The 21,217-nt window shown below is 44.9% G+C and overlaps 2 protein-coding genes across 3 annotated transcripts; one reads left to right on the top strand and one right to left on the bottom strand.

The window, feature by feature from the left end:
• Nucleotides 1–1,640: 1,640 nt before the first annotated feature.
• Nucleotides 1,641–17,084, top strand: LOC142992036 (ELKS/Rab6-interacting/CAST family member 1-like). Of its 2 annotated transcripts, none has more exons than XM_076142299.1 (20): nucleotides 1,641–1,847; nucleotides 3,046–3,837; nucleotides 3,932–4,120; nucleotides 6,737–7,028; nucleotides 7,488–7,615; nucleotides 7,787–7,861; nucleotides 7,938–8,093; nucleotides 8,188–8,355; nucleotides 8,498–8,665; nucleotides 8,801–8,938; nucleotides 9,051–9,191; nucleotides 9,364–9,504; nucleotides 10,118–10,311; nucleotides 11,381–11,516; nucleotides 11,607–11,738; nucleotides 12,751–12,911; nucleotides 13,123–13,270; nucleotides 13,775–13,870; nucleotides 14,759–14,944; nucleotides 15,086–17,084. In XM_076142299.1, the coding sequence occupies exons 2-20, from the start codon at nucleotides 3,295–3,297 to the stop codon at nucleotides 15,221–15,223; spliced, it is 3,330 nt and encodes a 1,109-aa protein (XP_075998414.1). In that variant the 5' UTR covers nucleotides 1,641–1,847; nucleotides 3,046–3,294; the 3' UTR covers nucleotides 15,224–17,084. The 2 variants fall into 2 exon arrangements, with proteins under 2 accessions (XP_075998414.1, XP_075998412.1); XM_076142297.1 differs by having other exon boundaries at nucleotides 1,641–1,852.
• A 1,377-nt stretch (nucleotides 17,085–18,461) lies between these two features.
• Nucleotides 18,462–21,047, bottom strand: LOC142992045 (F-box/LRR-repeat protein 14-like). The gene has a single exon (XM_076142315.1). The coding sequence runs from the start codon at nucleotides 20,470–20,472 to the stop codon at nucleotides 19,261–19,263; it is 1,212 nt and encodes a 403-aa protein (XP_075998430.1). The 5' UTR covers nucleotides 20,473–21,047; the 3' UTR covers nucleotides 18,462–19,260.
• Nucleotides 21,048–21,217: the final 170 nt, after the last annotated feature.

The following is a 21,217-nucleotide window of genomic DNA, read 5'->3' as shown; positions in this document are numbered from 1 at the left end:
CTGCGCCGGTGAAGAATGACCTCATAACATAACACATCAAAGCTGACATCGATATGAATCACTTTGCAATTTTCGACTTTGGTGTGACGCCACGAAACATACAAGATAAACCATGAATCATTTTGATTGTAGGGTCATCGAGATTTGGTAATGAATTATTTCATGGGAAGAAATAAAAAATCTGACTTTATTAGTGAGTGGTTGAAAACGTCTCATTCGAGTGTGTTTGTGTGTGTGTGTCAGACAGTCCATACAGCATCGCCCTCCGCAGAACCAAAACCACTAAAGCAAAGCAGCCGCCGACAGGTTCTGTAGAGCAAACAAGCTTAATTAAAATACAAGTTATTTTAAAATAACTATATTATGAAAAATCCACCTGCACTGACGCTCTGTTTTAAAGTAAGAAATTGCGACATTTTTCTAGAGTCTGGCTACCAGAACGTCTCCCACTTGGCTCATACCAACGTCATCAGTCTGGCGTATACCACCACAGATGATGAATCCCTAAATTATCGTATCTTATCTTATATAGATATACTCAAATTGGCGCTCGTATGTGAGTCCGCCAATACAACGAGCATTATTCCTCCAAACGCGTACAAACTTGACAGAAAAATTGCTCAAGGGTCGGGGAAGGGCTGGGGTATGATAGGGAAGGTCGTCAAGAAAAGGTAAAAACGCTCAAAGGCTACTTTTAAGGGGTGGGGCAGAGGGGGGAGGGGCAGTGTGCAGTCCATGCATGTGGCAGTCACATGTCTTCTTCACATGACTCATCACAAACACTGCAAACCCGTCCAGTTTGGGCAAAACACTACATTACTGCAAGTTGTTACACTACAAGAAAGTAGTTGTAGCATTAAGCTTTCTACTTCAGCGGGGCTCGAATCAGGATGGAAGCAATACTTAATCATTCAAAATATCAAGATAGTGTACACTTGCAGAGGCCTGGTGAATATGACGAATTTCACTTTCCAACACAGTCCATAGAGACTCACCTCAATCGGCTAGGGAAGATCAAAACACAGCCCACTGACAACCTAAATGACTGAGACTAAACTAAATGACTAAATGAGAAACCGTGGAATGGCCTAAAGACAGCATTGTAAGAAGAGTGGGATAAGTTTATAGAAAACACCTTGTTCAGAAATATATTTTGAAAAATTATTTGTAAAATATTTCATGCTTAATACTTACACGAGTGTGTGTTTTCTTTACTGGATTCTAGGAAGAAGAACAAACACCCCACTGTCTTTTAACTTTACATTACAACTATTCAAACATTCATTTTTTTTCAAGTAAACACTGCCCCCTGGTGATACATGTTCACTAAACATAATATAGGCGTGTATTTTTCATAGCCTTTTCAAATAATAAACATACATATTTTAACTGCTAAAGATAGCAGTGGAATGTTCTCAAATAGTTACCGCCTAGATAAAGACCATCTCAAACTGAAAATCCTTAATTATCGCCATGGTTACGCTCATGTATGTCACACACCCACGGGTCTAAACCAAGCCTTTACTTTTGCTTATCATTTTTATAACAGATTTGAGGGGTTTTGTGCTTCTCGTTGCTGCCGTCTGCTCGCTCCCAACATAAGCTCGTGACCGCGCGTTTAAAATCCAAGCGTGGCGAGAAAAGCTTGTCGAGAACGCGCATAAGAGGCTTGACGTCACTGAGGCGCCCTGGCTCTCCTGAGCCGCTGGTACTGCTGGTAAAAAAAAGATGGGAAAATCTGATAGACATCAATCGAGAAATTAACATAAAATGATCGATTCTACAGCGGAGTTCCAGGTAGCTGAGGATTCAGCATTGGCACCGATTTGACCTCCAACAGACAACGAGTGAGGTAGTTTGTTTGGGGAGGTTTTATACAACTGGCTATTGTGTTAGCGAGGAAAAAATAGAGGTTCTGTCTGACCACATAAATTCCATGAGCTAGCTTCCATATGTTATGCAAAGTTAACCATACACGCGTGTGCATTTCGTATGTTTGCTTCTTTGATTTGCAGCTAGGTAGGTTGTTCAATTTTTCAATGAAAGCGGAGTTTAAAATGAGCAGTCGGGACATAGAGGAGGAGGAAAATGGATTTGGTTTGATGGGTGTCTCCAACGCAAAGCGCATAGAGCAACGTAAAGATTGGGACAAAAATGAGGAATTATGTGGTTTAATGTGCTACATTCTCACACTGTGCTGTGCTGGTGGCGAGGCACGGCTGCTGTTTAGATGCTTATTTGAATTTAACTGTTCAATTCAATTCTACAAGCAGGGAGGAGGTTTTTTTCCCCCCTTACAGTGTCCACCATGGACAATCCCCTTCTTCCTCCCTGGCTAGTTTTAATCCACAGCGTCAGCAACCTCGAGAGACATAATCAGATATTTGAATTGAAACCGCAGTCGTATTTTTAACAACCAAATGATATACGCGTCAACTCAAAGGCAAAACAATTGCGGGGAAAACCCTTGAAACGTTAGATAAAGTCACCGTGCCTGTGTTAGCTGGGCTGTTAGCTGCTAGCAAGGCCACGCAGACCGCCGTTTAAACGACAGGGGCTGGCCAGAGATGTCTCCATACATCACAGCTGCAAGTCTGTATTCAGCATCGTTAGAGACCACTTCAGATTAATAGCTGCACTGGCTTGTGTAATTCAAAACATGTTAGTGTATTAAAGCTCGATGAAAGCAGGGGTTCTCTTATATGTCCCAACAAACACAAATAGCAAGACATCTGTACCCAAGAACTGAACCCCATCTGAGGACATCTTTGTTGGAAATGACTTTAGACAGTTACATAACTGTTTGTACAGTAGGAGGGAATCTTAACATCCAGTAAAGCTAAACAAAGACAGAGCAGACATCCTATTATATTTTCAGTATGTGTAAAAAACATTTCTTGTCTTTGTTGAACAAGATTTGACATGGTTTGTTTTGGACCTCCATGTCCATGCAGGTGTCTTATTCATTACTAACAACACTGACTACTACTACTACTACTCCCACCAAGCATACTGTATGCTACAGTGTCTGTCTTGTCTTTGCAGATTGGCGTTATATGTTTGCAACCCCGGATGTGGCAGCTTTTGTTGGAAGAGGACAGTCTGTCAGCACTGCCTGTCACTGAGCGTGGAGAATGTCAGATCTGTAATTTATGATGAACAGGCTGTCTGCTGTCTCCAGTTGAAGCAGGACCACATAGTCACAGAATTGGTGGTTGTCAAAACAGCGAAATCTCACTTCAACTCGAGCATCTTTGGTTTTGCTGTCAGGTCCACTCCTCCATTTAGCAGAAGATGTATGGTAGTGCGCGTTCTGTTGGCAGGGGGGATGCCAACCATAGTGCAGGGCGAGATGGAAGCGGCGGCTGTAATCAGGGATCTGGCCGCTCCCCTCGCCTTCCCCGATCTCCTCGAATGGGACATCGGCGCACAAACAGCACTGGAGGCAGTGGAGGAGGCCCAGGAGGAGCAGGGGGGAAGACCCTTTCCATGGAGAACATCCAGTCTCTCAATGCTGCATATGCTACCTCAGGGCCAATGTACCTGAGTGACAATGAGGTTGCCATGGGTACTGACCATCCTCCCAAAAGTGGTGGGACAATGACAACCATGGGGAGACAGAGAGTGACATATGGGTCAAGGTGCAGCAGTTCGGTTGTGGCAGCCAGCACTCCCAACATTGCATCCTCCATTCCTGCCAATGCCATCATGCCTGCAGGCATGATAGCAGGTGATGCTTTGGCCTTTGGGGATCACCACATGGCCTCCACTGTGCCCCACTCTCTAAGGCAGGCCAGAGACAATACTATACTTGACCTGCAGGCCCAACTAAAAGAGGTATTCTGCTCAATTTCTATTCCTAGTTTGCAGATTTTCTGTAATTTTTTCTCCTTGCAATGTCTGAGATCACCTCTTGATCCTGCTTCCTCAGGTTCTACGTGAAAATGAGATGCTGCTGCGGGAGGTTGAAGTTAAGGAGAGCAAGCTCAGCTCCTCCATGAATTCTATCAAGACCTTCTGGAGCCCTGAGCTGAAAAAGGAGCGAGCTCTAAGGAAAGATGAGGTTTCCAAGATCACGGTGTGGAAGGAACAATACCGAGTGATTCAAGATGAAGCACAGGTGAGAACTCCAACATTGACATTTCTGAATGTAACTGCAGCAAGGGAGATGCTGCAATATAGCTGTATTTGATATGGGGAATTACCATAGAATTATAAGATGAATAAATATGTCTCGTACCAAAATGCATTTTTGGATAGAGTCATATTGGAAAGCTAGAATTCCCCCAGTGTATCAGCTTTACCATACGCATAAGCCTTTCTGTTTCTTCTCTCTCCCCTCACATGTTAGAGGTGGTTCATAAACATATAGTTAATCCTCTTATATGCAGCTATATGCTCATGCTTAATACATGAAAGGGGCCGTAAGTCTAATGGCGGTATTAGCATTTCTGTATGTGGCAGAAATTGCTGGATGTCGTGAAACGGGATGAAAATGTGGACTGTGGAATGTGAATTTAAAATCTGTCATGCTATATGTGGTGCTACTGCTGTAAAATACAACAATATCTTGTGTAGGTCATAGGTGATTAACCTTATTTGGTTTAGAAAGTGTCATGCATGAAATCCGCAAAGCTGTCAGGAAGCTCATCTGCAGCTGCAGCGGTTTCATCCAGGATGTACAGTTCGCCTGTTTAGGGGAGACATGTTTAATACAGTAGAGCAGACTGCTTGGTGCATTGTTGTAATAATCCGTGCCACAGCTAAAATGTGACATTTTAACTGCATCAGGTGATGTTTCTTGGGATTAGGGAAGTAAAACAGAAAGACTTTGCTTATCCTGTGAGAATAGGCCAACACAAACAGCAGGGTTAATTCCTAAATCACACCAGGTCCCCCGGTATTACAATTCTTATGTGTAATCTTATATGTCTTTTTCTGATGTCAAATGAGGAAATCACAGTGTTTTAAGTGTTGGAGGCATATTCTTGTTCAGCACTGTGTGTCTGCATGCACACAGTGTAAACATACAGTAAGCACACGCAGGAGCATGATTACTGCTTCAATTTTAACATGCCTATTTCATATTAATGGATACTGCATAAGATGTACAGTAGGTATTAAGTGTTTGTAAACCCACAGTGTGTTGAGGGAATTGCGCAAATTTAGTTAAATTAATGAAATAAGTTCTATATCTTTTTGATGTGCATCCTCCAGAGGTCTCATCTATTAATGGCTGTAGTTGAGTGGATGGGCAGAAGTGTATAATTTACTGTTTCCACTCCTGCTGAGTCACAGAATCGCACTGTGGACTAATTCCCAGTAATGGCCAAGTAGCAAGGCTAATCAGTGGGTGTTGTAATTTAAAGATGTTTGCTTTCATATGTCAGCCTTCTCCTCCCACGCACGCACATGTGCAAGGCCAAACACAGACGCACACACAGACATGAACACACGCCCAGTACTAATGACTAATTACCCCCTCTGTTAAACTGTATACTCGCACTGAACAGTTCCATGTGACTGTGCATGCATCTGTACTTACAATTGTTTGCTAGTCTGTGTGTGTTGTGTTGTGTTGTGTGATATACTGTATGTGCGTCATTTTAATGCCTGGCTCTGTGTTTGCAGTAGTGATATACACAACGGTGACAATATCCCCAAAACCGCTTCTTCAAGGCATTTCTCCTTATCACTCTGTGTGATAAGTGACTGCTATTACCCACTCTGTAATTGTGCCTTGATGTAAAATGGCTGTCAGCTTCTTTTCCCCATTAAAACAGGACAGATACTCACCTAATCACCATCAGTTACTTCTCTTCATCACTCCTTGACACATGGATAAAAATACCACATTCGTCATTGAATATAGTGAACTCGATGATATTCAGTGATCTAATGTAGTAGGGCTGTAAACAGACGGGTCTAAACAGAAGAACAGATGTTCCTATATGAATTTGCTTGCTTTAGCTTTTTCTGTGCTCGGTCCCTATCTGTTGTGACTTAGCGAATCTGTTTGGATCGGCATAGTTGGTGCATCACATCTCTATGCTTTGTGTGCTCTAAAATGCCTGACTGTTGTCTGTCCTCAAGCAGAAAGGGTGAAAATAAGGGGAGGTGAGGACGAGTGTGTGTGCGTGTGTGCATATTTCTGTGCTTGCTTGTAAGGTGTACACCTGTGTGTCTCTGTCTGAATTTGGGGGTGGATCGGCACTGTCACAGCAGTGAGTCAGCCTTAGTCAGAGGGTGGAGAAGGTGATGGAAAGGGAGGAGAAGTGAGAGGAGAGGTGGGTGAGAGGATCTGAGGCAGTGTGGCTGGTGTGAGAAACCAGAGAAGGAGTGAAGGGGAGGTGGCTGGAGGACAGAAAGTAACAGAGGCAGACACTGACTTCTCTTTTTGTTCTGTTTTCTGAAAATGCTCACAGCTGGTTCAGTGCAGGGTGTAGCGCAGCATTGTGTTACTGTCACACAACAGCCCTGTCAAGTGTCCGTGGTTTCAGATGCCACAAACAATGCAACACTATACTGGGCTGATTGTGTTTCTCAGGGAATGACATGCAACACTGTTCTGGAGGCCTGCCGCTGCACCTTATAGCCCTCGCCAAATGTTCATCACTCATGTTTAGAGTCTGTAGAAACTGTAACATGAAAGCTTTTTATATATGAAGATTGACAGACAAAAAAGGAGGCAATGACACAATGCAAATATAAACATGTGTGTGCTATCTGTCTACAGCACCTCCAAATGACTGTGCAGGCCCTTCAGGATGAGCTGAGGATCCAAAGGGACCTCAACCAGCTGCTCCAGCAGGACCCTGCCATCCAAGGCCGGGACCTGGCCCTGACCTCTGAACCCACAGAGGAGAACTACCGGCGGCTACACGGCGAGCACGAGAGGCAGGCCAAAGAACTGTTCCTCCTGAGGAAGACCCTGGAGGAGATGGAGCTGAGGATTGACACACAGAAGCAGACAATGGGAGCCAGGGACGAGTCCATCAAGAAACTTCTGGAGATGTTGCAGAGCAAAGGTAGGTAACCTGACTGTGAGGAGTTGATGGGAAAAGGGGAAACGTCAGTATTTGGTATCAGTATATAGTTTCACCTTTATTATGCTTTGAGGCTTGAATATAAATGTGTTTGAGGTGTGATTGTGTGGAATGATGGTCGTCTCAGGCTGCCGCCCTTTATACTGCCTCATTTTCACCCTATTGGTCCAATTAATGTTGCTCTGGTGACAGGGAAACTTGTCAGAGTGCAGAAAACCCAAACATAACTCTGACATCACGGTCCACGGTTCTGCCCAAATAATTTGTAATTGATATGTAATTTATTTTGGGTGCCAGTGGGCGGTTTAGAATATGCTGGAGGCAAAGAAGGAACTCGGCCTGTTTTCAACCTTAGAAAATAAATCTAACAGTGACTGTAGTGTATCTGACCATTCAGCCACAACGTTGTTATGGTAACCAAACTGATAATTTGCTTTTCAGGGCCATCTACCAAGGCTTCAGAGGAAGACCAGGAGAGGACCAGAAGACTTGCTGATGCAGAAATGCACCGGCATCACCTTGAGAGTTTACTGGACCAGAGAGACAGAGAGATTACAGCATTAAGAGAGGTGACTCCCAGTCAGGATGGTTTTGGGGTCTGGTTTGTGCCGTTTTCACCCTTTTATTGTCTGGGGTCTGATTCAGGAAGAAGGATTTCCCCCCTCAAATCTGGAATATCTACTAATGTAAGAAGACTCGTTCTAAGTTTATCACGTGTTTTTCATCATCTGGTCCGACAGGAGCTGCATCGTCGATATGAGGGGACCCCCGAATCCACCAAAACCAAGGCTCTACAAACCGTCATTGACATGAAGGTGAGGATTTTGCCTACAGAGATGGTTTGCATGCATATGTGAACGTGTGTTTCATCCTACTCTTCATCGATCTCAGGATGCTAAAATAGGTTCATTGGAGCGTGGCCTGAGGGATATTGAGGAGGAGCTGCTCATGATGAAATCCAATGGACTCCTGAGCTGCGAGGAGCGCCAGGAGGAGATGAAGCAGATGGAGGTTTACCGCAGCCACACCAAGTTTATGAAGAACAAGGTCAGAGATGTTATGAGATGGAGTGAAGTTTAACTAGAAAAACAGAAATTCTGTGTTGGTTTATATACTCTCCTTCCCGTTCCTCTGTTAACAGATGGAGCAGGCGAAACAGGATCTATCAAGGAAGGACACTGAGCTGCTCGGCCTGCAGACCAAGTTGGAAACTCTGACCAACCAATTCTCAGACAGCAAACAGCACATTGAAGTCCTCAAAGAGTCCCTCACTGCCAAGGAGCAGCGAGCCGCCATTTTACAGACAGAGGTGCAGCATACAGCTCATCCACGCATTCCCACTGAGAAGACTCATGTTTATATGTACAGCAGTGAGGTGCTGCTGCTGCAAGGAGCAGGTGTTCCGTGTTTTCTTTTAAGGAGTGTTATTCCAAATGCTTTCTCCTGTTTAGGTGGATGCCCTGCGTCTCCGTTTGGAAGAGAAGGAGACAACTCTGAATAAGAAGAGCAAGCAGATACAAGAAATGTCTGAGGAGAAGGGCACGCTCAATGGGGAGATCCATGACCTCAAGGACATGCTGGAGGTTAAGGAGCGGAAAGTGAACGTCCTACAAAAGAAGGTGATTTGGTCTGAGAGCCGTTTCAAACATCTCGCTGGGTTTGTTGAGAGAAATGACAGCAAACATAAATCCATGTCCCACATCATCTGGTCCACTGTTTGATGTCCACTGGGTGTTGTTGTGTTCTCTCTGCAGATAGAGAACCTGCAGGAGCAGCTGAGGGACAAGGAGAAGCAGATGAGCAGCCTGAAGGAGAGAGTCAAGTCTTTGCAAACAGACACTTCCAACACGGACACAGCTCTGACAACACTGGAGGAGTCCCTTGCAGAGAAGGTTGGTTCACGTGTGAAGTAGAAAAGATGGTGAATTTGTGTTTTCCTTTGTGTGTCCAGGTGGATGTGTTTGTTAAGGCAGAATGATAGAATTGTTTCCTTTTCCCTCCTAGGAGCGGATTATAGAACGTCTAAAGGAGCAGAGAGATAGAGACGACAGAGAGAAGACAGAAGAGCTCGATTGCTCAAAAAAGGAACTAAAAGAGTTGAAGGAGAGACTGAGTGTATTGCAGGGAGACCTGTCAGACAGAGAGGTGAGGAACAGGTGCAGAAACACAAGCTCACACAACTGTGACTCTATGAATACAGTGTGACACAGCAGTGAAAACATTGCCTGTTCGGATACACAATGAGTCATGTTTGGTTGCGTTAAATGTTCCGGATTCTCAGTTTCATGCTCGTGTGTGTGTGTGTGTGTGTGCATAGACCTCTTTGTTGGACCTCAAGGAGCATGCATCGTCCCTGGCCTCCTCCGGGCTGAAGAAGGACGCCAAGCTGAAGAGTCTGGAAATCAACCTGGAGCAGAAGAGGGAGGAATGCCTCAAACTGGAGAACCACCTCAAAAGAGTGAGACAGGCTTAAACACAGCATGATGCTACTGAGCCTTCACTGTATATCTGACTGACATAAGGTTGCATTCCAGAGCTCTTTGATGGTTTCTGTGGTTCCTCGTTTCCTTAGTCTCACCCACTTAAGGAAAACATACAGAGACAGAGGAGCTGAAGAACGATGGCTTAAGAGCAATGAAACCTCCTCACTGCTTCAGCATCATCTGAAGTGACATCAATCACTGATGAGAGCAGCACAGTGAGATCAGCTGTTAGTATTACTGTTAGTTTGTAGGAACGATCGATATTGTGGTCGTTAATTTTTATATTTTCCTTTATCGTTCAGACCTACACTGAACACACATCCTGTCATTTTAGACGATGTAAAATCTAGATAATGGTCAATTTACCACTGAATCTGTCATAATATTATCTGATCACACTTTGGATCACATCGGTGTTGCTGGCTGGCTTTTGTTTCCTTGCTCATGGCTCCTCCAAACGCTGGATCATGCAAGGGTCAAGGAGCGGTCAAATAAGAGCTTTGGAACGCATCTAAGTCATACTTTGTAATTATGTCATACATTGGAAATTTGCAGCTCCTATTTAACCCTTTTCTGGTCTCCCATCAGGCTCAGAATGCAACTTTAGAGGCTCAGGCCAACACTGAGCTGGCTGAGCGCATCAGCAACCTTGAGCAGGAAGTGGCTCGCCACAAAGAGGATTCTGGGAAAGCCCAGGCTGAGGTGGACCGCCTGCTAGAGATCCTTCGAGAGATGGAGAATGAGAAGAATGACAAGGACAAGAAGATCAACGAGTTGGAGAGGTGAGTTTGGGTGTTCAGGCGAGATGCTCAGAGGTATTTCAATGGCCTCTTTGTGATGTCGCATTGACGAAGGTTTTCAGGCTTATTGTAAAGATAGCAGATGTACAGTAGCTCCCTTAATCACCTTCTGTAAAATACAGGACGTTTCCCTTTGCATTTGTTGTGTTGTCCTCACTCAACTGCGTACGGCAGACCATGTGACTGTGACGTCAGAGTTGCAGACGCCACCTAATCCCAGGGCTGATGTGTCCAAGGCCCCCCCCCCCCATCCCCCTCCCCCTCCTCTCCCCTTCTCTTAATATGACCTCATCTTCCTGGTCTGAGCCTGTTTTTCTCTTTCCTGTCTTCTTGTCTTTACACGGGAATTCTCTCACCAGCTTGGCCTCCTCCAGGTTAGTATCCCTTCTCTCTTCATCCTCTTGCTGCACCAGTTTTTATTTGTTTCAGCATTTCCACTGCTTACTCCTGCAGTGTGTTGAGCTAAAAAAGCCACGGCTGTACCCTGACAGACTGAACTCTTCAAGGTCTCGGTATACTTCCACAGCGCAGCACAACGCGTGGTTCAGCATAACATTATGTTTTACATTCAAGTGGCCATAGAGCTGCGCAGTGTGGGTGTGAAGCAGGTCAATACACACACACACACACACACACACACACACACACACACACACCTTGGATATACTTTTTTTATTTAATTATAAGATCAAGCACAAACTGTCGCAGGTTTGTCAAACCGGTGTGACAGCCTCTGACGCCCTGATGTGGAAGTATGCCAAAGCCTTTATTTGTCTTCCTTAGCCTCCCTAATTCACTCATTTTACCCCTTTCACCTCCCCATTGTTGGCTTTTACTTTGTTTGAGGCCCACTGTATGTGAAATGTTGCCACTGCAAGTTATGCTTCTGTCATTGAAGGGTGTGTAGATGTTTGAATTGTTTACAAAGGGTAGCTTTCAAGGGATCACATCTCTGCGTCCTCATTTGACCTGAAATGAAATGAGAATTGTTGTATTAACATTTCTAACCAGTGAGAATGTATGTGTCCCGTATCCCATGATGCCCCTGTAGGCAGACGAAGGACCAGTCGAAGAAGGTGGCATCCCTGAAGCACAAGGAGCAGGTGGAGAAGAGCAGAAACGCTCGACTGACGGATGAGGCCAGAAAGAGGGAGGACAACATGTCCGAGACCTCCCAACAGGTCAAGGTGAGGCTGTCATGTTTCTGTAGCGGCCATCTTGAACTGCGCTGACCCACGCCGTGGAAATGGTCTCACGTCAGCCCTCATGTGCCGCAGGACTCTCTACGTCAGAAGACGGAGCGCATAGAGGAGCTGGAGGAGGCTCTGAGAGAGAGCGTTCAGATCACCGCCGAGCGAGAGATGGTGCTGGCTCAGGAGGAGGCTGCAAGGTCACTACAGGAGAAACAGGTACACGCCTACACACACCCCAGACAAACACATTTATGGTGAGATTAATAATCCAGTCATAGGACCAGACTTGAACAATTTAGTAGATGACAACAAGTGATTCTTCTTCCACCACCTTTCTGCTGTCATTGTCTTATTTCCCCTCCTCTTTCCACTTTCCTCCTCTGGCTTCCTCCTCTCTGTCAGTTCTTTTATCGTTGCTTGTGGTTTTCTCTTGTTTTCTCTCTGCTACACACTGCCTCTCAGAAGCACTCACTCACACCAATGCATGAGTCCAACCTCGCCCACTTAAAGTGGTCCAAGGTATGAGCCCAATATGTGTGTGACCTCCATCAGTGAGCAGCAACACAGTCGGGGGTGGACAGTGTAACAGCAATACATGCACAGCTTAATGCAGTCCAACACAATGGCCCTGCAGCCAGGACGTTTGTGAACCTTAATGTGTGTTCACTTTATTTGGCTCCATGGGGAAGTTCAAGAGTCATTGTTTTGGTTGTGGTTGGACTGCATTATTTTGTCAGGTCTTGTTGAGTTGTGTCCACCCCCTGCGGTTGTCATGTTATTGTGTTTACCTGCTGTTTGCTTTCAACAATACTGAATACAATGAATTGGATTGCCTGTGCATCAAATGAATTGGGTTGCTTGTGCCAATGTGTAAAGTTTTGTCATGAATGATTCACTCTCTTGCTCAATCAATTGCAATTAACATACATATTGATGCAAAAATGGTACTTTCGTGCCCTCTAAAGTAAATATCAGGTAAATAGAATTGAGTCCAGTGGATTAAATGGTAAATTTTGCTCTGACCTGAGTCTGGGTAAAACTTTGGTCCTTTCCCAACAGCCTGCAAAAATTCTACTGCCCCTGCCTCTTATTTAAATATTAGATTAACAATATTCCGGGGGATAAAACCCCTAAGCCTTCACTGATGGAATTAGGTAATCTGTTTCCCTCATCATGTTCATGTTTCAGTCATTTTTGCGTGCGTGTGTGTGTGTGTGTGTACCCCTAGATGGAGGAGCTGATGGGGGCCATGGAGAAGGTGAAGCAGGAGTTGGAGTCCATGAGGGCCAAGCTGGCCTCCACTCAGCAGTCGCTGTGTGAGAAGGAGGCACACCTCACCACCCTGCGAGCCGAGCGCAGGAAACACCTGGAGGAGGTGCTGGAAATGAAGTAAGATATAAACACACACTCGCACACAAACAAACACAGTAGGGTAGAGCAGACTTGATTATCGATTGCTCCCCGGATCTTATTAAATGTCATCCTCTTCTGGCCTTCCCGAGATGGCAGGATGATTTTTTTAGTAGAATGAATAATAAATGATAATTGAGCTATTTACTGTTGTGGTTAAATGCCATTTTATTTTAACCCCACCTAACAGACAGGAGGCGCTGTTGGCTGCTATCAGTGAGAAGGATGCAAACATAGCCCTGCTGGAGTTGTCCTCCTCTAAGAAGAAGAAAACCCAGGATGAGGTGGCTCTACTGAAGCGGGAGAAAGACCGACTGGTGCAGCAGCTCAAACAGCAGGTGGCGTGGAGGGCGGCGGCTCCTTGGAGCAGATCCAGCAGCTATTTGAATGCACACGCTCATGTTATTTACATACTGCATACAGCAACGTTTCTATAATGCATCTCTCAGACTCAGACAGTCACGGGTTCAGGATCTGGCAAAATGAATATTTCGGGGGAACGCAACCGAGCTGTGACTTCCCTCTATAGATCGCGTGATCACAAGGCATGTTTTAAATCTACACGCCACGTGCCAGTGAAATATCTTTGACTAACAGATTCTCGTGGGGTTCTTGCCACACGACAGACTGTTTGTTCACAGAATTTGAACTTGAAATGCTCGTTACAATGATTCCAGGGCTCGGTACATAAATGTGTCAAAACATATGCTAAACAAAGCTATAAAAAGGCTAAAAGTTATAAATAAATGGCCATTATTGCTACAGATATTGTTTTGTTTTGCTTTTCTCACTGCTGTGCCTCCTGCATTCATTCCTCTCTGTTCACCTCCTTTCACCTCCAGACTCAAAACAGAATGAAGCTGATGGCAGACAACTATGAAGACGACCATCTGAAGACCGCCCCTGACCAGACCAATCACAAACCATCTCCAGATCAGGTGGCTTACCACAGATCCAACACTTCATTTCTACCCAGATCAGTTGCTGTCAAGATCTTTTAAATTCATACAGTCTCTTCTGTCTCTACACACACTAACCTAATATTCTTGTCTAATGCTGCATACGGCCTACCTTGTGCCTAATAGGATGATGAGGAGGGTATCTGGGCTTAACCAAACTTTTGCCCTCTTCCTCTCTCTCAGCCATTTATTTTCAGAAGGGTGAGCATGTATGACGAGTCAGACTATAGTCACGCCGTTCCTCATCGTGGCATGTTTACCTATCCTCCATTCATTTGTGTTTGCCCTGCTGGTGTGTCACCTCCTCTCTCTCTGTGACGGTGAATGCTGATGGTCGGCGTCAACGTTGCTCTGTGTTTGTTCATCAAATCATCCCCTTTTTATGGCTTATGGGTTAGAGATCAGCAAAGTGTGTTTGTGTGCGCATACCCAAGCTAACAGGATGAGATCGTTTCTATCCCGGCTCTGTCTCGTCTCCTCAAACTGTCTCAGCTTTGCATGTTAAGACTGATAATGATACGTGATCCCTCTTTACTTCCACCGACCTGTGACCCGCACACCTGTTCACTCTCAAAACATCTTTACTGCTCAAATAAGTCCAACACTTTGTTCAGCTGCACACATATCCATAGCAATCCATAAATATGATACATGATCGATATTTCTGCAGACTGGATGAGATGATGTTCAGATGCATGTGCATGTACGTGATGCTCTTTTCTGTTTGAGTTTAAAATGTGTTTTAATGCCGTGCCTGGTCCTGAAACGTTTCCCCATCCTTCATTGACTCTTTAGGCCAACAATCTCTAATCAGAAGGTAACAATGTCTCTCTCTCCTGTGTGTCTGTGTCCCTCCCCATGCTGCAGATGATACCCCCTCTTCTAGCCCTGTCTCAGAACCGCAGCAAGCTTAAGCTCTACATCGCCCACCTGACAGACCTCTGCCACGACCGGGACCCTAGCATCCTTAGCCAGCTCACGCCGCCCTCTCACTATCACCACAGCGATCCCCCCGACTGGGAGGAGGAGCTTCAGAAGATGAGTGTCGAACAGGTAGTCAAGGATTTGTTGTCGAGAATAGAAGTTCCAGTGTAAAATTAGAAGATGAGTTGTGTCTCTTCACTCTCAATGTTTTGTGTGTGTGGGTGTGGGTCTTGGTTATGAACAAACTGACCCCCGCTATGTTCCTCTCAGTTGGAGCAGGAGCTGGAGGTGTGTGAGAAGGAGAGCGGAGAGCTGCAGGAGTACGCCAACTCTGTGCTTCAGCAAATCGCAGACTACTGCCCCGACATCCTGGAGCAGGTCGTAAATGCCCTGGAGGAATCGTGCTGACAACCCTGACCTCAGACAGACACAACCTGACTGTTCAGAGAACCTTGAGCTGAGCCCCTGTGACCCTCCTACCTCCACCTGATAAGGCTCACGGAAGGAAGAGTGAAAGCTGAAGTAACATCTGGTACCTCTGAGCTCATCCGTCCCCTAAGTGCTTTCCTGTCTCACGTGTCTTTACTTAACGTTAGGCCTGCAAAACCCAATTTGGCGTGTTCTGAAAGGCTGTCAAAGCCTCCATCAGATACAGCGCACTGCACAAGTGTCGGCTCACACACCGAAACCGGAGGCGTGCTTGTTGAGACGGAGGATATTGGAAGGGGTAGTGGGTAAAGTTTAAACGCTTCTTAAAGCACATATGACAAAACACAATTTCACAAAGTTGTTCTTAGCCCGTAAGCAGGCTAGAGTGTATCAGGGATGTTCAACTACTTGACCACTTTTTTTGCACACGCGAACACGCCAAATTCGGTTCCGCTCGACGTCTACGTTCACCGGTACTATTGCACAAGCGTGTGGCTGGGACGGGATGTGTCGGAAGAGAAAGGACATCAGACTAAAGAGTATACTGCCAGCCGTTCTCTTCCTTGACCGCTTCAGTCACAGCAGCAAACGCTGGGTGGAGCACAGTTACATACCTCACTCACGTCTGTCTCAGTCATCACGGGCCCCCTTCGATTTTTCCTCTCACAAATTGAATTAAAAGGAAAAAGGGGTGAGTTTGATCTCTCACGGGGGGCAGGAAAGCACAATGTCGTCTGGGGGAGCGGAGGAGCTGTGTCTGGGGCTGAGTGGTGGAGCCGTGTAGACGCCTGATGCTTTGTTATTGTCAGTGTTCCCCCAAGTCGCGTGTTAGACCCAAGTTGATAGAAATGTAGCTTACCAGTGGACCGTCATTTGAGCTTTTAGGACAAATGCCACTTTTAACCAAAAAATTCAGCTTGTTCTCCAAATACTTCCTCGCCCACTTTAGACTTGTGGATTTAGTCTGTTGCCGGATTATCGGCATTAGAGAGGGGGGGGGGTCCTAGCCTGACCTTTGACACAGATCACAGGGAAACCTTTAGTCACATACTAAGTTCTAAAATTAGGATGAGAGAGAGAGAGGGGGCGGAGGTATAAAACAAGCTTTTATTCTCTGATGTTATTTTTTCGATGGTTTTGCACACAAAGTCCACTTGTTTATGAGGTATGCAATGTTTTGTTTTGAGAACGTTCTAGTGGCCTTGGAGCATGCACAGAGATCAGAACCGGACCTAATGCAGGGATCTTTATTCCTCTGTACTATTGGTGCTAAGGCATGATGTAAGAATTTCAATCTGATCCACTGATCATTCAGTCTCATCCAAAGTTTCTATAGACACACTTAGAAGCCCACCTGAACTTTTATTTTGTCGTCGACTGAATCACTGGGAAATGCAAGCGACGCCCCTTTCTTGTATTTTTCAGATCACTGACAAATGCAAGTGATGCCTCCTTTTATTGTATTTTTTTAAATCTTCAGGGCTGAGGTTTTTAATTACTGAGAGAGTGCATCTACATTTACAGGTTACGTCACTTTTCAGCAGATTTTGACTTTTTAGATCAGTTTGTAAATAACGTGATATTTAACACGTACAGTGACTGAATAAAGGTAATTAAGTGGAAGGTGTTGTGCATTCTTTAAAAAAAATCTGAAAAGTTCAAAGCAGTGCAGTTGTCTTTTGTGTCTAATTTTGTCTATAAGACAAAGTGTGTGTGTGACAGTACTGCCATAAATTACAGAAAGTCATGTTCTATAGATATATAAATATAATACATATATAAAAATGTTTACTGTGTGGATATGCATTGAATGTTTGCACAGAATCTTGAAGGGCGAGTTGCTCTGAACAAAATGACCGTCAAGTTAGTGTCCTCGTCACAAACTGAGGAGGAAAGTGTCAAACTTTTGTGTCAAAATAACGTGTGAACTACAAATGTTTTCAAACCGTGACTGTGTGATGGGAGAGTACTTTTATTGCATTTATTTCTAAACATTTTGATCTATTTTCACCTGATGGTGATGTAACTGTATTATCCTGAGGGTCCAGTGTTGTTTTTCTTTCTAACCTGTTTTTTCTGCAGTTTTGTGCTTGATATCAAAAGCAAACTGCTCGAAGGACAAAAATAAGAATCCAATCGTGGCACTCATGTTGTGATTAGTAGAAGATGTTAAAAATAACAGATCAAACCTCCTAACATAAATTTCCTATATATGGTTGAGTTTGAATTGAATGACCCTAAAATAAAGTGATAAGTATGTTGGTCGGATGCTTTATTTGTTCTCTAGCCCCTTTTCTGTCAACGTTACTGATGTTCCTTTCACTGCTGCGGTCAGAGAGCAGACATCACTCTGTGTTTAGTTCCCTTACGTTGGCCTGTGTGTCCCTGCCTTTGCCTTAATGTCTCATCTCTCTTTCTTGACATTTCATTGAGGAACACAGAGCTGATTAAGGGGCTTCTGTCAAGTTCAAACAATGTCTTTAATTTTGCATTTGTGAAAGAAATGTACTGCCTTCTGTCTGTTCGTGTTATGAATCAAAGTGGGTAAAAAGAAAGCAAAGCAGACATTTGTGAGTCATTTGGTTTTTGTATGTATGTATGTAAATAAATATCTTATTGGCCTTGTTTTCTTGTTTCAGCCTTTTTACAGCCTCGCGTGTCACAGACAGAAAGCTGATAAAAGCTCAGTGATATTAGCTGAGAGTCTAAACTCCACCTGAACACACGAGCGGTGGCTTTGATCTCCAGACTTGTTTGAGCACGCTGATCATTTGTACATTCACAGCTATTCGTGTAAGCAAACAAAAGCTGAAAGCTGCTTATGAAATGGGGAAAAGTGGGACAAAGACCTTTCTGTGGCCTGTAAACAGAATCATACTTCATGTAGTTCAATACATTAACATTACTGGGTTTACTGATATTAATGTTTGCGATCAATTTAAAATATTTCCCACTCATTTTGTCGAAACCAACTTCCCTGCAACTTATCTAAACTAGACTACCAGGGTTTCAGGCTTGGTTTTTAATAGCTACAGTCGTCACCACCTGCACACACACACAAACTGCTGAACTTGTCCATCAGCTGATCTGTACCCTTTTAGACAAACAAATTACACACTAATATGCAGGGATCCAGGAATTTCCTTCCTCCCACAGTATTAGATGATTTGCAAAAAGGGCGTTTGCTGAAGTTAGAAACAGACAAATCGTATGCTGAAATTATGTCATCTTTATTCATAAATATCACTACAGTATGAATATAAAACAATCTTAAATTACTGCTTCTTTAAAAACAAATACTGATACTATTGTTGGAAGCTCCTCAGGAGAAAACCCACTGGTGAACAGTTTTAAGATATTGCATATAGCCTTGGCAGCATTAATCACTTCACCATACTGTAGTTGTGCTGATGACAGCCTTTGACAGAGTTAGCATATTGGAACATCTGATACACGCGCATTTCCTCAGGAATATGAAACAGCCAACTATACATAGGTAAACAAAGGAACAGGAGTGATCGACCCACTTCAATTTGAAGTACAATTTTGTCAAACAAGTTTTTCAATACAAAAAATATTGGTTACATAAGCAAAAATACACCAGCCAATAACCAAAATGAACATCCTATCAAAACAAAAGTACTCTGGCCTTTCTGTTTAAAGTTGAATGCATTGCTAATATCGTATTGACTTTCTCTTTAAGTATCAAAACCTCCAGTGGCAGTTGAGTCAGAAAAATAAGCGATGTAATTCAGTGATAGCAGGCACTCCTGTGTGATCAATGGGTGAGGTAGCTAGCTAGAAAGAACTGTACACAGGCCAAGATCAAACAATGCACAGCAACAGAGCACAACAAAAAATTTTAAACGGCGAGAACTGCAGCAAATAATCTTCAATGCTGATCCCTCTCGTGGATTTTAGTCACAGTTTAGAAAGTAAAAGAATGGATTAAAAAAAAAATCCCTCTCAGTAAAAATTGAGCACTATACACAACAAAATACACTGAGTGAGAGCGTTCACCTAAGCCTCTCACTCTCCGTCATCTGCCACAGTCCCAGGTTTAACACTTTAAGGCATGGGAGCTGTGTTATCCTCTCCAAACCCCTCTTGGTGATCTTAGTGCACCCGTACAGGTCGATGCCCGTCAGCTGGGTCAGGTGGTCTGCGATCAGCTCTAACCCCTTGTCTGTGATACGCACACACTGTCCGATGTTCAGAGTTTTCAGTTCGTGCATCTGGCGCACCATCCTGTTGATGCCGTCGTCGCTGATATGGCAGGAGCAGAGAGAGAGGGACTTGAGCTGATACAGCCCCTGGGCGATGTAGGCCAGGCTCTGGTCTCCGATCTTGTCACAGAAAGACACGTCCAGCCCGGACAGCCGGAGGGAGCCCATGGCCAGATGCATGATCCCGGTGTCACTGATGTTGTCGCATGACCGCAGGTTCAGGCTGCACAGGTGGGTCATGTGTGACAGGTGGATCATCCCTGCATCTGATATCCCCCCACAGAAGCTGAGGTTGAGCACATGAAGCTTGTTAAGGCCCTTGGAGACGTGTTTCAGGGACAGGTCGGTCAGCTTCTGGCAATCCTGCAAGGTCAACTTCTCCAGCGACAAGCAGCCCTCTGCAGCGCTGCGGGTCATGCCGGACAGGTGACCGATGCCCACGTCAGACACATGCCGGCAGCTGCGCAGGTTAAGGCTCTTGAGTCTGTGCAAGCCCCAAGCGATGAGCAACAGGCCTGTGTTGGTGATGTTACTGCACCCTCCAAGTTCCAACACCTCCAGGTTCTTCAGGTATTGGGCAATTCTACCCAGGCTGGAGTCAGTTATTTGTTTGCACAGGCTAAGGTTCAGCACTCGCAGGGACGGAATGTCCTGCACAAAGGCATGTCCCAGTCCGTTGTCAGTGAGGTTGAAGCATCCGCACAGGTTAAGGCTTTCGATGTGCGGCATCCCTTGAATCACGTAGCTCAGACTTCGCCTCAGGCTGAGAATCTGAACTTTTTTAATGCCCCTGGTCTGCAAACTGGGGAACAGGGACGGGTTAGCCCGCCGGAGATGGAGCTTGGCTTCCACCCCCCTCCATACAGACTTGTGGTAGGACGCGTCTCTCCAGGCCGCGCACACTTGGGCCACTCTTCCTTTGTCTTTAACATCCAGATAACTGAAAATAATGGCCAGGATCTCCGGGAAAAGGCACGATATATGAGTCTCCATTTCAAACATGTCTGTAGACTGTCGGGTCTCTGCAGTAGAACCTGCTTCTGAGCGACGATACTGACGCGGTTATCTCGCCCAAACTGTCCTGCCGAAGTTGGTAGCTGGCTCGGCGACGCTAGCTAATGTCAACTAGCATACGCGCAAGGTAGCTAAGCTAGTTAGCTGTAGCTAAGTATAACCTGCCAAAACCCCATCCATCCCGGTGCGGCGAAGTTTTTTCGTTACCGTTGACAAAAAACTGTCTGGAAAATGTCAACCGGCCACAGGGTCTGGTGCTGAAGACGGCGGTGGCGATGCAGGAAACTCGGAGAGGCAAACAGTCTTCGGTAAATTGGCTAGCGCGGCTAACGTCGGTGTAGCATTAGCCCTCCGGTGGCAAACTTAGACGCTCCAAAAGCGAAGAAACTCTTCGTCAAAGCTCCCCCGAGTCATTTATTATCCGATAGAAGACATAACAGTGCCTACACGGCGAGGCCTTCAATATGTACAAACTTTAACCTACAAACTCGTGTTTAGCTCCCTTATACGGTAACTACTTGGTTCTTTCTAGCGGCGTCGGAGCATCCGGATCTCAACAAATGAATAAAACAACCGAAGCTTGTGTGCCGCGCAGAGCTAGCGCCTCCTAGTGGACGTAAGAAGTAACGCCCCGAGCTCCTAATTTTACAGTATGCTACACATTCTGATATGATTTATATCAAAATGGCTGCAAAACGTTCTTTACAAATACGTCACTCGGATTAAGCGTCTA

The sequence above is a fragment of the Genypterus blacodes genome, unplaced genomic scaffold (genome assembly GCF_046128005.1).
Source record: "Genypterus blacodes isolate CSIRO-AG114 ecotype Tasmania unplaced genomic scaffold, CSIRO-AGI_Gbla_v1 ptg000021l_1, whole genome shotgun sequence".
NCBI lineage: Eukaryota > Metazoa > Chordata > Actinopteri > Ophidiiformes > Ophidiidae > Genypterus > Genypterus blacodes.
Note: the sequence above shows the minus strand (reverse complement) of the source record. Positions and strands in the feature narration are given on the sequence as shown.

Bases quoted from the DNA above. Each gene is read 5' to 3' on its own strand.
- LOC142992045 (XM_076142315.1), bottom strand. From the start codon at position 20,472: ATGTTTGAAATGGAGACTCATATATCGTGCCTTTTCCCGGAGATCCTG.
- LOC142992036 (XM_076142299.1), top strand. From the start codon at position 3,295: ATGTATGGTAGTGCGCGTTCTGTTGGCAGGGGGGATGCCAACCATAGT. The intron at 8,939-9,050 runs GTTGGTTCACGT...TTTCCCTCCTAG, and splicing joins AGGAGTCCCTTGCAGAGAAG to GAGCGGATTATAGAACGTCT. The intron at 13,271-13,774 runs GTGGCGTGGAGG...TTTCACCTCCAG, and splicing joins TGCAGCAGCTCAAACAGCAG to ACTCAAAACAGAATGAAGCT.